This window comes from Bos taurus, chromosome 17 (assembly GCF_002263795.3).
Source record: "Bos taurus isolate L1 Dominette 01449 registration number 42190680 breed Hereford chromosome 17, ARS-UCD2.0, whole genome shotgun sequence".
Classification (NCBI taxonomy): domain Eukaryota; kingdom Metazoa; phylum Chordata; class Mammalia; order Artiodactyla; family Bovidae; genus Bos; species Bos taurus.
This window is the reverse complement of record NC_037344.1, coordinates 16,910,489-16,926,220: the sequence shown is the minus strand read 5'-3', so window position 1 is coordinate 16,926,220 and position 15,732 is coordinate 16,910,489. Positions and strand designations below refer to the sequence as shown.

Sequence of the window (15,732 nt, the reverse complement as noted above, 5' to 3'; positions counted from 1 at the left end):
AGTGAAATAAATCAGGCAGAGAAAGAAAAATACTATATATCACTTATATGTGTAATTTTCAGTTCAGTTTAGTCACTCAGTCGTGTCTGACTCTTTGCAACTCCATGAATTGCAGCACACCAGGCCTCCCTGTCCATCACCAACTCCTGGAGTTCACTCAGACTCACGTCCATCGAGTAGGTGATGCCATCCAGCCATCTCATCCTCTGTCGTCCCTTTCTCCTCCTGCCCCCAATCCCTCCCAGCATCAGAGTCTTTTCCAATGAGTCAACTCTTCACACGAGGTGGCCAAAGTACTGGAGTTTCAACCTTAGCATCATTCCTTCAGAAGAAATCCCAGGGCTGATCTCCTTCAGAATGGACTGGTGGGATCTTCTTGCAGTCCAAGGGACTCCCAAGAGTCTTCTCCAACACCACAGTTCAAAAGCATCAATTCTTTGGTGCTCAGCTTTCTTCACAGTCCAATTCTCACATCCATACATGACCACAGGAAAAACCATAGCCTTGACTAGATGGACCTTTGTTGGCAAAGTAATGTCTCTGCTTTTCAATATGCTATCTAGATTGGTCATAACTTTTCTTCCAAGGAGTAAGCGTCTTTTAATTTCATGGCTGCAGTCACCATCTGCAGTGATTTTGGAGCCCCCCAAAATAAAGTCTGACACTGTTTCCACTGTTTCCCCATCTATTTCCCATAAAGTGATGGAATCAGATGCCATGATCTTTGTTTTCTGAATGTTGAGCTTTAAGCCAACTTTTTCACTCTCCACTTTCACTTTCATCAAGAGGCTTTTTAGTTCCTCTTCACTTTCTGCCATAAGGGTGGTGTCATCTGCATATCTGCCGCTGCTGCTAAGTCACTTCAGTCGTGTCCGACTCTGTGTGACCCCATAGACGGCAGCCCACCAGGCTCCCCCATCCCTGAGATTCTCCAGGAAAGAACACTGGAGTGGGTTGCCATTTCCTTCTCCAATGCATGAAAGTGAAAAGTGAAAGGGAAGTTGCTCAGCCGTGTCCGACTCTTAGTGACCCCATGGACCACAGCCCATCAGGCTCCTGAGGTTATTGATATTTCTCCCGGCAATCTTGATTCCAGCTTGTGTTTCTTCCAGTCCAGCGTTTCTCATGAAGTACTCTGCATATAAGTTAAATAAGCAGGGTGACAATATACAGCCTTGACGTACTCCTTTTCCTATTTGGAACCAGTCTGTTGTTCCATGTCCAGTTCTAACTGCTGCTTCCTGACCTGCATATAGGTTTCTCAAGAGGCAGGTCAGGTGGTCTGGTATTCCTATCTCTTTCAGGATTTTCCACAGTTGGTTGTGATCCACACAGTCAAAGGCTTTGGCACAGTAAATAAAGCAGAAATATATGTTTTTCTGGAACTCTCATGCATAATTTTAAAATAGCATAAATGAATATATATATTCATACCTGGATTCTGGTCCTGGGCTCACTAGAGGGCTTGCCTGTGGTTAGGGCATCTGAGATGACAAGTGGGGTGGGAGGATGGGTACTCTAGAGTTTCTCTTCTTTATCTGGAACCAAGTCCTCCGCTGGTAAACACCTGTCCCGACTCCTTCTGCAGGCATGTTTTTCCAGTTTACCCACTGAGGTTTTCCTAGTGTATCTGCCACTGTGGGTGCTGATTTGGGGTCATGGTCTCTGATTCTGAACTTTGTCCCTGTCCCCTTCAGGAGAAACACAAACCTTTCCTGTGGGCTGCTTTTGTGTCCTTGAGCTAAGGACAGTTTTTAACCTTTTAAAAGGGTTGTTAAAACAACAATGAAAGAAAGTGACAAAAGTCATATGTGACTCACAAAGCCTGAAATATTGACCTGGCCCTTCACAGAAGAGAATTTGTGGATCCCTGTACCAACAGGGGTCAGCACATAGCCCAGGGGAACCTCTGGGTCTGGAGTTCCACTTTCCCCTCTGGGTAGTATTTTCTTATAAATTCTGGCTTTCAAGAAGTTTTCTTACTTTCCACCAATTTAGCTACTCATCAAAGAAGGGCTTCCCTTGTGGCTCAGCTGGTAAAGAATCCCCCTGCAATGCAGGAGACCTGGGTTCGATCCCTGGGTGGGGAAGATTCCCTGGAGAAGGGAAGGCCTATCCACTCCAATATCCTGGCCTGGAGAAATCCATGGACTATATAGTCCATGGGGTCGCAAAGAGTCAGACATGACTGAGCAACTTTCACTTCACTTCAAAGAAGATTTTAAAATATTTTGTCCAATGTTTTTAAGTATTCTGTAGTTTGGAGATTTTCTTTGGATATCTGATTTCTCATAATATATGGGAAAGACAATCCACTCCTCTGCTTCCTGTTAAGCAAGTCTCGGTGTTGTAGAACTATAAGAATGGCACATTGTTGACTATGAGTCAGTTTTGGAAGGTACAGCACCATAACAAATTTCACTTTTTAATTTTTTAAAAATAATTTTACTTTATTTTTGCCTGCACTGGGTCTTTTTTAAAATACATTTGTTTATTTTAATTGGAGGCTAATTACTTTACAATAGTGTAGTGGTTTGGCCATACTTTGACATGAATCCACCACGGGTGTACATGTGTTCCCCATCCTGAGCCCCCCTCCCACCTCCCTCCCCATCCCATCTCTGCACAAGTTTTCTCTAGTTGGGATGCTCAGGCTTCTCTTTGCCATGGCTTCAGTGGCTGTGGAGCACAGGCTCTGGTCCATGGGCTGCAGTAGCTGCAGCTCATGGGCTCTAGAGCGTCTGCTCAATAGTTGGTGCACAGGCTTAGTTACTCCGTGCATGTGGAATCTTCCCGTCCAGGGATTGAACCCGCGTTCTCTGCATTGGCAGGCAGATTCTTCTTATCCACTGTGCCACCAGCAAAGTCTGTAACTAATTTTATTTTGAAAGAATGAGCGTAGAGCCTAATACCTCACACTGGGATCTTAAGGCAAGGTGCTTTCTCTCATAACTAAAATGAGGCAACATTCCCTGGGACCCACCTTGTGGATGGTGTGTGTGTGTTTGCACATGTTCCTGCTTGGAGACTATGGTTGCATCCATCCTATTTCTGTCTCCAGATTAAAACTGTTCCTGTTCAAGGAGTGTTCCCTGAGTAAACAGCGATCTTCCTATCAATCTAATAATATTCAACTTTCAGGGGTTTTTTTTGCTTTCCATTCCTGAGATTTTTGAGCAGGCTGGAGATGCCTGCCCATTTATGGAAGCAGCCCCAGGGTTTCTGGCAAAGGAGTTGGGAAACCCAACCTTGTCAGCCCAAACTCTGGCCCTAAATAATATCCTCCCTTTTCTCCTCCTCCTCATTCCAAAAAAGACAGAAAAAGAAAGTAATATGAGGCAAACGGACCACATCTAATTTTCTCGATTGTTCGGGAAAGGCTATGTGTTGTTAGGTGCACAGGGGTTTTGCTGGTGTAACACCAGGCCTGGGCCCAATCTTATTCCCAGGTCTAACTCTGTTGTGTTCTTGTATTCTGTAATTAACTTCTCTGAGCTCACATTTATTTATAGATATTGATGTTATTCCAAAGTCCTGAATTTTTTTTTTTTTTCCTTAGAGATGTGAGACCCTTGGCTCCCGTTAGATCTATAATACCGATGACAGCTGTGTTGTGTGTACAGCGCTCATAGCAACCAAGGGCTATGCCCGCCAATGAAAACTGGCTCTGGTTTCTCCCCCGACTATTTAGTGAATGATCCTTAAGAACAAAGAAGGCAGGAACGTTGGAGCGAGGCACAGAATGCGGGCCTAGGTTGTGGGGGGAGGGGCATCATGACTACCATCTGACCTTCTGGATGTTTCCACAGGGGACAGAGTGGGAATGTCTTCCACAAAAGAAAGGTCTGAGGGCTTGGGCGAGTCTCATTGTTAACGTCTACGCGTGTGTGCTTAGTCCCTCAGTCGTGCCCGACTCTTTGCAACCCTGTGGACTACAGCCCACCAGGCTCCACTGACCGTGGAATCTCCAGGCAAGAATTCTGGAGTGGGCTGCCATGCCCTCCTCCAGGGGCTCTTCCCAACCCAGGGATCGAACCCAGGTCTCCTGCATAGCAGGCAGATTCTGTATCGACTGAGCCACCAGGGACCTGCCAGCAAATACGGGCTCCCCTCACACGCACGCCCCTCCCCGCCCCCCACCCACCGTTGGAGACTTTGGTGGTATTCTGCCTGTGCTAGGGTATGCGACTGCAGATGGATGAAGGGACGTCTAAGCATTTTTTTTTTTAAGTCTTTATTGAATTTGTTGCAATACTACTTCTGCTTTGTGTTTTGGTTTTTTTTTTGGCCCCAAGTCATGTGGGATCGAACCGTCTCCTGGTCTTTGATGGAGCAGAAAAGTCTCTTAATTTTTTTTAGTTGGTTGACCACCACTAAGTATGCATCTCTAGGAGATGTGTTCTCCTAGAGGAAAGTGGTTGTAGGCTTATGGGGTGGGGCGGGGCGGGGGGGAGGGAAGGGAGACAGTTTAAAAGATATTTTTATTTATTTGACTGCACCACCTCTTTGTTGCATCTAGTTCCCTGACCAGGAATCAAACCAGGGCCCCCTGCATTGGGAGCGAGGAGTTTTAGCCACTGGATCACCAGGGAAGTCCCTCCCTGTCCCTTATGCTTACTGCCAAGAACAGAGAATCACTGTGAGACCTGAGGGTGACTCTACCAACCAGTGGGATGAAATACTGTGCAAACTAATTTCTGTTGTTGGATCCCTAAGAATGATGGAACCATGGTTCTAAAACATCTCAGAAATAATGAAACCTGTCTAGGTACTGAATTTCTTGTCAGTTGGTACCCTCACTTTATGTATAGTAATTATCACAGAGCAAAAATAACCTACTTCTTCCCCTATCAGGCCTGTTTCCCCAATCTGGTGGAATGAATCATTCAACCAAGGCGAGGAGATGAGTGGGAATGCTGACATTGGCATAGAAAGGATCGTGAGACTTAGAAAAGAACTCAACACATATTCTTTCTTATTTGTTTGGCTGCACCGGGTCTTGTGTGGCATGCAGGATATTTAGCTGTGGCATGCAAACTCAGTTGCAGCATGTGGGATCTAGTTCCCTGACCAGGGATCGAACCCTAGCCCCCTGTATTGGGACCTACTGGACCACGAGGGAAGTCCCTAAACACATTTTCCTATGTTTTGAATAGCGGTTTAGCATCTAGTACTCCAAATAAGGGCATTAACAGTCTAGGAAACTGGGTGGTCAAGTTGGCTCAGCTGGCTTATTACAAAGCACTGTGGAGTTTTGCATTCTCCATTCTTGAAACGATGAGTATACTGCATGGCTTCTTAAAAGCCCATGAAGTGGAGTGTCTAAAAGGGCAGCGCCTCTACTTCCTGAATGGGGAATGGTAAATAAGCCATGTGGTCACCCCTGCCTGCTCCCTGACACACAGGTGACTCTGAGGGACCCTGGTGACCTGTGTCCCAGGACATCTCTGCTCCAGGGAAGTGGGCACCAGGCTGGCGGTGCAGGCTGTGCACGTGGCCCTTTTCCTGTTACAGCTGGAGCAGGGACAGCGCTCTGAAGTGGGAAACAAGGTCCAGCAGCTTTATTCTACCTCAAAAACCTACACATTCTCTGCAAGTGGTCTCATCTAGCACAGTGTTGAAAACTACGATCCTTGACAGAGAGGAACAGTGATGACTTAGTGAAGACCTGCTTGGAAGTTGTTAATGTGTTTTGTACGAAGCCTTGTTCCAGTGGAGTTGCCCTTGGGACTTGGCTGCTGAAGTTCCTAGCATAGTGAGAATGGGTCCCACTGAACACATTTGGAAGGACCATGGACGACGGAGTCAGGAGGGATGGCTTCCAGATCTTGGGTAATAGCTTCCACCCCAGATGGCAGCTTTGTTGGTGATCACAGGTGCTTGGGGAGATCAACCTTGTGATCGTGGAGGCATGAGCAAAATGGAGAGTGCCTCCCAATGTGGCACAGGCACAGTTACCAATAATCTCCTTCAAATGTCCTCTGACCTAGGAATGAAGCATGGATTGGCCTCTGATGCTTTCCAGCCATTCACAGAGCAGTGGTCACTTGGGCAGGAAGCAGCTCTGGGAGGCCAGGGCATCCAACATGGCTTGCTTGGCTTTTGCCAGCAAATAGTGTAGTGTTCACAGCCCCTGGAGGTGGGCCAGGCCAGGTGGAAGGCCTCCGTCACAAGCTGAACCACGCCAGGCACGTACGACTTGCCTGCCTCGAGGTAACACACTGGCATCTTGGATGGGCCGGACCCAGAGGCTCTGAGCCACACCAGGGCCTGCCTGGTGGGTGATAACAAATAGGGTACCGCTCCCCTTTTTCATCTTCCTTTCCTACTTCCTTAGGCTGGCATTCCCACCTTGCTAATGTGAACAAATTGCTGTTTAAAACCTGTTAGACGTGTACAAGTAAGTATAAATGAGGACTTGCTGCCCCGGCCCATCTGGTGGGCTCCGCAGTGTAACCTTCTTTACTCACTACCTATCTGCCCACTGGTAGCTCAGATCAAGTGTTCTGTTCCTACCCAACAACAGTTCAAGAGACTTCAGCAGCCGTTCTTCTCCTGAGCTGCTCGAAATATAGTTTTCAATTTTTAATTTTTGGCATGTGGGACCTTAGTTCTCCAACCAGGGATTGAACCCGCACCCTCTGCATTGGAAGCACAGAGTCTTAACCATTGGACCTCCAGGGAACTCCCTCAAAATCTTTTTAATTACTTCACTTAGAGCCACAGAGCTAAGAGGAGGTCTACCTGGCATTTGACTTACCCGAGAGAGATAAAGAAGTTATTAAAATCTCTAGTTCTTTGAACACAATCATGACAGCGATAAATATGGATGTTTTCTCACCCACAGTGCCACCATGGAATCCCAGATGAGGTTACAGTTAGGGAAAGGATGACACAAACATACGCCTCAGGTTCCATTTTATTAAAAAACAAAACCAAACAAAATTTTGCAATGGAATTTCCTGGAATTCACAATCCTTTTCAAATTTTCATAACTGCATGTTTTTTGAACTTTACAGAAGAACACGATTGCACTTATTTACATGATAGTCTTCTATATAATAAAAAGAGCCGTGTTGTATGATTGAATAATTCCAATTATTATCCTTAATATCTTATCATTAGCCCGTATGAGACAACAGCTTCTGCTCTCCAAGCACATAGAGAATAGAATAAATCAAAATAAAAGTTGTGTCTTCTAATAGAAGACAATTCCTGTTAAAGATGGTTTCTTTTAAACTTCTGTGTATTTCAAGAGGGATATAAAGTGCTTTAGAAGAAGTAAGGTAAGTGCCTGAGGTGGGGAAGAAGAAAAAGAGATTTATACAGAAAAAAACAAAATGAAACTCAATAACTACACCATCTGAACTAATCATTTAAATATGCCTGTGACTTGTATAGAAGATAATGTTTGGGTAGAACAGCTACATAATTCACTACTGAAATTTTGTTTTTTTTAACAATTAAGAACAAACCAAAGTCCAAATAAGAAGTTACTGGTGAAAATGCCGTGGGGAGTAACTTTGGTGATTTTGAGTCACGTGGCAAATAAAACAAGGAACAGTCTCATAATCTGAGTATCGTGAGAATGAGTTAGGGACCATTACACGTGGATCTTCAGACCTCAGGGGGCCGCTGAGTAAAACTCTAACAGTGACGTCATTCGTTTTACAATGAAAGCACTTAATCTGTGTTGGCAGGGGGTGGGGGGTGGGTAATAAATCCACTGAATTTTTTTCTTGTTAGTAGGAAGGGACTAGACATTAACTTAAAATGTCATGTCTGAACTATTTCTGAATGGTAAATTCATTCTTTGTAGGAGATTTTTTCCCCCCTATGGAAATAATAATATCCTACCTAAAGAGGTTAAAATAAGTTGGTTTTTCTTTCCTTTTCACATTGCGGAGCTGTCAGTTGCTGGTCTTGATCTGCAGTCCACAGAATCAGTGTCTTGTATATACTGCTTGGGAGGCTCTTCCCAGAAACTGGAATAATCATCCTTCCAGCTTGTGAACATTTAAAAGAATAACACCCATTATTTTTTCAAGAAATGAATGGAATGTAACTTTTCACAAGTACAAAATTACTTCAAGTTTTCTAAATATAAGGGACTTCTCACTATAAAAATAACAACCCCTCCCTCCCCTCCCCCACCTCGACATCTCTTTCTAATTATAAAATGGTACAACCATTTCAGATTACTAATGTGAAAGCAGGAAGTAAATATATTATGTACACGTACAAAACACGTCAGTATCTCACACCATTTACATTCATATGAAAGAAATCTGTTTATTGATCTTCCTTTGCAATTTGACAAGAAAAAAGTTGAGATAACGTTACAAAACAATCAGGCCCTTGTCTTAGAACTCTGTACAAACATTCCAGCCAGAGGCATCTCCTTTGCAAACAGAGCAAACAATATTCTTTCAACGTTTTCTGGAAGAAGGGGGCTGCTGACAGAGAGATGTTCCACGGGGCCCTCCTCCAGTTTTCAGAGTTTGTGACATTCCTCCCTATTCTGACAAAAGTGGATCAAATTCTCAACTACCGAGGAAACTACAAGAAAAGGCAAATCACTACCAGTTGTTGAGGAAATGGTGACTCTCGTCAGATGAGCTGGCCGAAAGGATAATGGCGAGGATTCCAGCAGAGGGCGCCCTGCTCCCTTGCAATAACATCCCGTTTAACACTAAGTACCGTAGACGCCAACGCAAACACAGACTGAAGAGTCCTTAAGTTAATAGTCCTGCCATTGATTCACGATCTATCACTACAGGCAAAGTTTGGTATTTTCTTCAAAAGAGCAGGATATGCTATAATTAACTAGCTCTTATACACGAAAATTCTTTGGCTATTTAAAGTCTTCACATTCTCAAAGAGAACAATATTCTGAGTTCAACAAAGCGCTCGATTTGTCTGAAACTTCTGAGGGAAAAGGAGACTAAGCACTCGACTGTCAGAATGGTGCAGTACTAAGGCCATGATGCTTTTTTTTTTTTTTTTTTTTTTAGATTTCTGGATATCATAAGAGAAATCCAGCCTGCAAGAGAAACCCCCCTAAGATTTCATTCACAGTTTCATTCAACCAAGTGAACCAACTTCACTTTTATTTATGAGCACATTGGGAAAAAGTTACACTAGCCACTGGAAGAAACATGTGTCCATTGGGAGGGTGGACACGTGTTTGGATGGTCTTTGGTTTATACAGTACACATGGTCCCCACCTGATGTTCTCTGCTTCTCCAAGTCTTTCACTTCAGTAAGGAGGACAAGACCACTGATGTCCTGCCAAGCAACGACTTTCGGTGACTCAGAATGAGCTACCTTCTCCATGGGTTTTCTCCCTCCCTCTCTTCAGACCCACAGAGCCTCTGGAGAGATGCATGTTTTTGACTTATTATCCTCAACAAATATTTGTCCAGTGGCTAGAGACAGAATGGCTTGGTGGTAAATGCAAATGTTAACAGTAGCACAAGGAAAAGAAGGTCTTTAATCACGGAGATTTCTGGAGAAGCCACTTGATCATGAAGCACTCAAGGCATGCATCATTTAGAGGACAGTATAGAGAGATGTAAATAACCTCAGCAGCTCCTTTGCAGAATGAGAGGGGTTTGCAATTAAAGGACTTGATAATGAAGAGTCTACATCCAGGACCTGGATGCATTGCTTGAGTTTTGGGATGATTAATTTAGTGACACCCAAAGGTCAAAGAGCACAGTGTGGCTACTCATCTGTGGGTCTTTATAAATTACAAGGGGCCTGGAGTCATGAGATGGGGAGGGGAGGGCAGGAAGGTAAGAGGTAAGTGATGAGAAATGCACACCTGCTTCTCAGAATTAATTTATTTTTCAGATAATCCCAACCTTCTTTGCAATCAGGAGTGTTTAACTCACAAGCGTTAAACTCCTTAAGATGAACACAAGGCCTCATAGAGGTCTTGTGGAGGATTTTAGTTTTAAATCCTCTGATTTAAAACTGATTCAGGAAGAGCATCCATGCACTTTCCCTGCCATCTTCTTTCCTAACTCCCTGTGGGTAAAAGCATCTCTGTGCATGAGTGCTTAGTTACTCAGTCGTGCCCAACTCTTTGCGACCCTCTGAACTATAGCCCAGCAGGCTCCTCTGTCCATGGGATTTTTCAGGCAAGAATGCTGGAGTGGGTTGCCATTTCCTCTTCCAGGGAATCTTCCCGACCCAGGAATTGAACTGGCATCTCCCACGTTTCCTGCATTGCAGGAGGATTCCTTACCCGCTGAGTCATCAGGAAGCTGTATCCTCACCACCTTTTAATTGCCCTTATCAAAAGTACTGTTCAGTTCTGGCCATGCAAATAACACAGAGGGAGTTCTGTGATGCAGGGCACCTCACAAGGAACTATGCATCCCTAACTTTGGGTGAATGGTTTCTTTTTGCTTCTTTTTCAGTTTCAAGGAAGAAGTGGCCTCTCAGATCACTTACAAAGAGCAAGTTCTTGTGCCAAGATGTTAAGAAGCAGGAGTGGACATCGGATACGGTACAGCCCATGTGTTTTTCCAAGAAATCCTAACCCTGGGGGCCTGTGGTGAACTGAGAAGGTCACAGATGCTGGGGGTAGAAGATAACAGATTAGACAGCCTTCTGGAATTGTTACCTTGCCATTATTTGCCTCGGAGACTTTGCTGGAAAGGAAGTCTTTTTTTTTTTTTTTTTTTTAAGGCAATAGCTAGAGGTGGTCTGTGATAAAATTAGTGACATGAGAAGTGAAAATGAGGCAAACTCCACTACAGAGGAAGTTAATTTGCTTTTATAGTCAACTGGTTTTCCTCATCAGAAGTGCAGAGATAGATTCTGCCACACAATAAAAAGAAGAAAAACATCAACAACAGGAAGGACGGTAATCACAATAATAACACCTCTTCAGATCCACTAAGGTTTTTCTGTCCTAAAAGATGGGAAAAGGATTCATGTGGGGGTGTGCAGACAAGGAAAGAGATAGGCAGTCAGAGAGCCAGAGAGAGACACACCCAGACAAAAAAGGAAAGAAATCTAAATGAAAGTATTATTAAAAAATGCTACCAGAAATGGCCTCAGAGGCTCTATTACCACAGAGGGTTGGAGCCTCCCTCCACAGAGGGTGTGACTCTCTCTGTGGTTTTCTGAAAGGGTTTTGCTTTGATGAGGTTTCTTTGTTTTCAGTCCAGGTGATGCCTTCAACAGACAACTAAATGCTCTGCAAGAATTTTCATCTCGACTAGATGAACGTGATGGTAGTAAGAGTCCAAGACAGGCTGTCTGTCATCGTTTTTGGTTCTGAAAGGATGTCAGCTTCAGGAATGTCAGAGCACTAGCAGAACTAGCCTGGGTACCATTGGTTGGGATGACCGAATCCAGACCCAGGAGCATGCAGGATGTTTCCAGCAGAATGAGGGAAAACAAAACAGAGAAACCTCTTTGACCTGTGACTGATTCATGTTGCTGTATGGCAGAGGCTAACACAATATTGTAAAGCAATTATCCCCCAATTAAAAGCAAAACAAAAAAACACCCTCTTTGCCTCCATGGTCATGATCATTACTCAGTGACGTCAGAAAAGGTAGATGCCTTTGCTACTTTTAACTTTCTACCTTCTCCAAGCTCTCCATCACTCCCTGCCAGGATGACAGAGTTGACACTTTAGGGGTGATCCAAACCTAGAGATGAAATCAAAATATCGATGCTCTATTCATGATCGAAGTTCAGTTCTGCCCAAAGGGACCAGCCACACAGGATACAGCAATTCCTAGAGGGGACTCTAAATTACACTGAGGGAATGGGGATGCCCGTTTTCTTGCCCACCTCCTTGGGGCCGAAGGGGGATGCTTACTTCTGAGTTGAGAGCTGGTTTCTGAGTTTCAGGGCATCATAATTCACAACTTGAGGCTGGAAAGTCACAAGCTCCTAAGACTTCTCCTGTATTGAGAAGGCCACACAGAGTCTCGTGTTTGGAGCCTGTATGTACCTTGCCACTTTTTCCTCCCAAATCCATGCATTTTAGCCAAAGTGATGGGGCTAGGGGCCACTGGGACTAGGAAAAGACCATCTGCAGGGGGACCAGGGGTGGAAGTAAATCTGCATTACTAGAATATGGAATTCTGTTTGGCTCCTGAATGCCACACATCCGTCCAAGGGTGGACGTGAAGGATATAATTTTGTCTCAGCACCAAACCAACATGCTTTGTGTGATTTCTTTAAAAAACAAACAAACAAACAAAAAAAAAACTGGTCAAGGAAGTAATGGCAAATGGTCATGGACAATTGTGGTAAGGTTAAACAGGCCCAGCAAAAATTTCAGGAAGGATGTTCTGAATATTTATCCATTATAAGACAAGTGGGTCTCTGGGCCTCTCATTAGGTGACCTGGGTGGGATCCAGTTCTCTCTAGTGGTAATTAGGTTTTACCCCCTTTTATTTGTAAGGGTCAGGGAATCTTGGGAGAACATTGGAGAAGCTCTAGTCCTGTGTTCTCCAAGGTGACGATGAACCACGTGTGGCTGCTGAGGACTGGAGCATCAGCCAGTCCAAATGGACAGCTGAGTGACTGTCAAACACACGCTGCCTTTAGTAGACCTAGTATGAAAAAGAATGTCAAGTATTTCATGAATACTTTTTATACTAATTACCTGTGGAAACAGTAACGTTGGAACAAAGAAGTATATTATGGAAATTACTCTTACCTGTTTTCTTTCGCTTTTTAAAAATGTGGCCGGTAGGAAATTTGCAATTACATGTGGGACTTCTACTATATTTCTATTGGAGAGTACTCATCTAGACCCTATGGAAAAATGCACATCAAGTCTGCAGATGCTTCAAGAGGGTTCCCATGTCCTTTGATACTTTCTACGAGCCACGGGGGGCCCAGGTCAGGGTTTATTCTTTGGGGGGACGATCTGTGTGGGAATGGTTCTTTCCATTTTTTTTTAACCCTTCCATGCCAGTTTTTTTTTTTTTTTTTCTTAAAATTAACAAAGTCATGGGAAAATTCTTCAGAAACACGTCTTTGGTAAAGGAGAACCTTCTAGACTCACAGAGCTTGCAGCAGAACTTTCCTAGGGTCAGGTCCACAGACTCAGCTCTGCCACCTGGGCTTGTCATCACCTAGGCAGCATCTTTTAGGGGCTGCTGGGCTACGGCACACATAAGCAACCAATTCCTGATCTACCTGGTCACTGGCAGGAAGAGAGAACACCCACCAATCCTAAAGGCATTTTCTCTCTGGGCATGGGATCCAATTTATGTAATTATCCTCTTCATTCCCTTTGACTTAATACCAAACTTTGTTTTGGACAAAGTGGACTGAAGGAGGGGTAGATGGTACAGGCCTTTGCTGACCTAGAAAAAGAAATATCTTGAGATGAAGAATTCCACACTGAGAACGAGGATTTGAAGGTATCCAGAGACTGCAGACTCTGTGACTAAGTGTGGCTTTTTAAAGCAAGGCAAAATAAAGCAACTCCTCCTTGGCCTTAGAACTTCCATTATTTAGACAGTCAGTCTCAGCCACACAGGCGTGCTGAGTCTCAAAAAGCTGTTGTTATATGTTACATGTCAAGTAACTCTGCCTGCCCAAGGTAGAAAGTCTGCTGCGTGTCATCACTCACCGCTAAAAATGGGTCCCCCTGGCAAAATGCTCATTAGTGGTCCTAAGACCGGCAGGAGCCTTGGGCATCATCTTGTTAAACACCTTCTCTTTACAGATGCTGAAGCCGAGGCCCAGCAAGCACGCGGCTCATCTCCGCCTCCTGACTCCGGATTCAGCACTGCCTTTATTCTTCCCTGCCTTGGACACCCTGAATTTCAAGACAGGACTCCTACAGTGATGTGACATTTCTGAAGGTGGTGACCATTTTCTCTGCCTTTGCTGCCTACTTAGAAAGTATCAAATAGGAAATCGTTAAAGGTAGAGAAAAAAGAGCCTTCAAGGGTCTCCCTTGACATCTACACCGTGTTCCAGCAGGCAGCCCAGTTTTACAGCAGAACCAAACTCTGTTTTTGCACGAGGATGAGTGTGGCAAGGCAGAAGGGCCTCATCACATACGTAAATAACTCGATGAGAGAAACGTTCTTTCCCAGGTAACCCATGCCCAGCAGCCTGGCCTTTCACAGATGTCGAGGTGATCCATCTAATAGTCCAGAGAAACAGTGTACACTGCCTTAGTCATCCATGCATCTGGAGAGTCTTGAATGTATTACAAAATTGCCCACTGAAAAAATAGCACATCTCTGTCATAGTTACAAAAAAAGAATAAAAACATAAAGAATTTAAAAACATCAGGTGGATTTTCAGAATTCATTTTGATACCTCGTTTCCTCTCCCTCTGACTTTGTCTCTCAGTCAGGAGAAACTTGATTTTAACAATTCCCACTCTGTACTTTTTAGATCGAGTGTTCTATTACACTCCACCTCCCACCTCCCACTTGGTATCTAGACGCACTCGGGGGAGCCCTGGGAAGCAGTTTCCTAAGGATTCACCTAAATCCTTCCTCGAGGTCTGGTGAGATTGAACAGAAGTGTACTGGAATTAAAGTAAGACCTGGATGCTCTGTGTTGGATCCAAAGATGCTTGGATCTTTTCTAAAGCTTCCATCTCCTGCAGGACCCACTTGTGGAGGTAACAGGAGATTGTCCCAGCCTTGGGGAAACCAATGCAACAGATGGTTCACTTTCAGGAAGGGTATGTGGTATCTGGTTTGAAAATTAGGCTTGTTGTCCCAGCGACGGACAAGCCCTACAGCCACTTGGAATGGCACTAATGCCCCGAGAGGGAAATTGTGATTTCAGCATTTCAGTCAAAGACTGCTAAGACCCAGAAGGATTGACGTGCCTCCCTAGAGCTTCCTCCTCAAGTCACGTGGGTCCTTAACAGAGCTGGGCAAGTGGAAGCCAGGGTGTGTAGCTGAAAAACATGAGCAGTGGCCTCCGCAGATTCAGAGCTCGGTGCTGGGCTCTCTGGCAGCTGGGAGTTTTAAGACCCACTTAAAGAACTTAGATTCTAAACGAAAGCTGGCCTTAGACTGTTTCAAGGTGCCGAGGCACTTCCCAAAGCCATGCACACTTCATGCTGAGAGGTCAAGGCCATTAATCTCAGAGATGGAATACAAACTGGTCAGAGCAGGAACTGATGCTTCTAAACAGAACTCAGTACGAAAGCTGGAGTGAATCAAAGGAAACACAAAGGAGTAAACATAACATACACTACACATAGTCCTTAAAAAGAAACTGCAGAAGAAATCAACCACATTCCCCAAACAGGAAAACAAGACCCCGGGAAAAACTGAAATGAAACCAAGAAGCCCTAAGAGTGTCCTTTCAGTCTGTTTTGGGAACTTCTGAAGTGTGTGTTTACAAGGACATGGGAGAGAAAATCAGCTTTCAGCTTCCCAGGTGCCAAGGCCAGGGTCTGCTGCAGAGACGGAGAAACTGCATCCTGATGAACGTGACTTTGGATATTGCTTTGCGGTACCATTCTTGAGTGGAGCGCCCTGGAGTTGCCAAGGTGTTCTGGAGATGTGAGTGCCGGGTCCAATCTTGGGGCACTCCTCCCTTCCTTCCCCTCGCATCCTACCATCCCTTTTTTCTCTATTTGCCGTTTCAAGATTTCACCTCTTCGCAGTCTTGGTCGGTGGAGAGTTCTACATCAGACAGTCCAACCTCCATCGCCATGATCAGTGAGATATCAGAATCACTGCTTATAGCTGGCTCCTGCTCACCTG

General features: G+C 44.6%; 1 protein-coding gene across 4 annotated transcripts in view; it reads right to left on the bottom strand.

The window, feature by feature from the left end:
* Window positions 1–6,901: 6,901 nt before the first annotated feature.
* RNF150 (ring finger protein 150) overlaps window positions 6,902–15,732 on the bottom strand; it is a 281,768-nt gene continuing 272,937 nt past the window's right edge. For 2 of the 4 annotated variants that reach the window (XM_024977572.2, XM_024977568.2), the window contains exon 7: window positions 6,902–8,006. In XM_024977572.2, coding sequence (XP_024833340.1) covers window positions 7,867–8,006 — 140 coding nt within the window. In that variant the 3' untranslated portion in view covers window positions 6,902–7,866. Of the gene's footprint in view, window positions 8,007–8,266; window positions 15,730–15,732 lie in introns of those variants that run through there. The other 2 variants (XM_024977569.2, XM_024977570.2) reach the window with 1 other exon arrangement.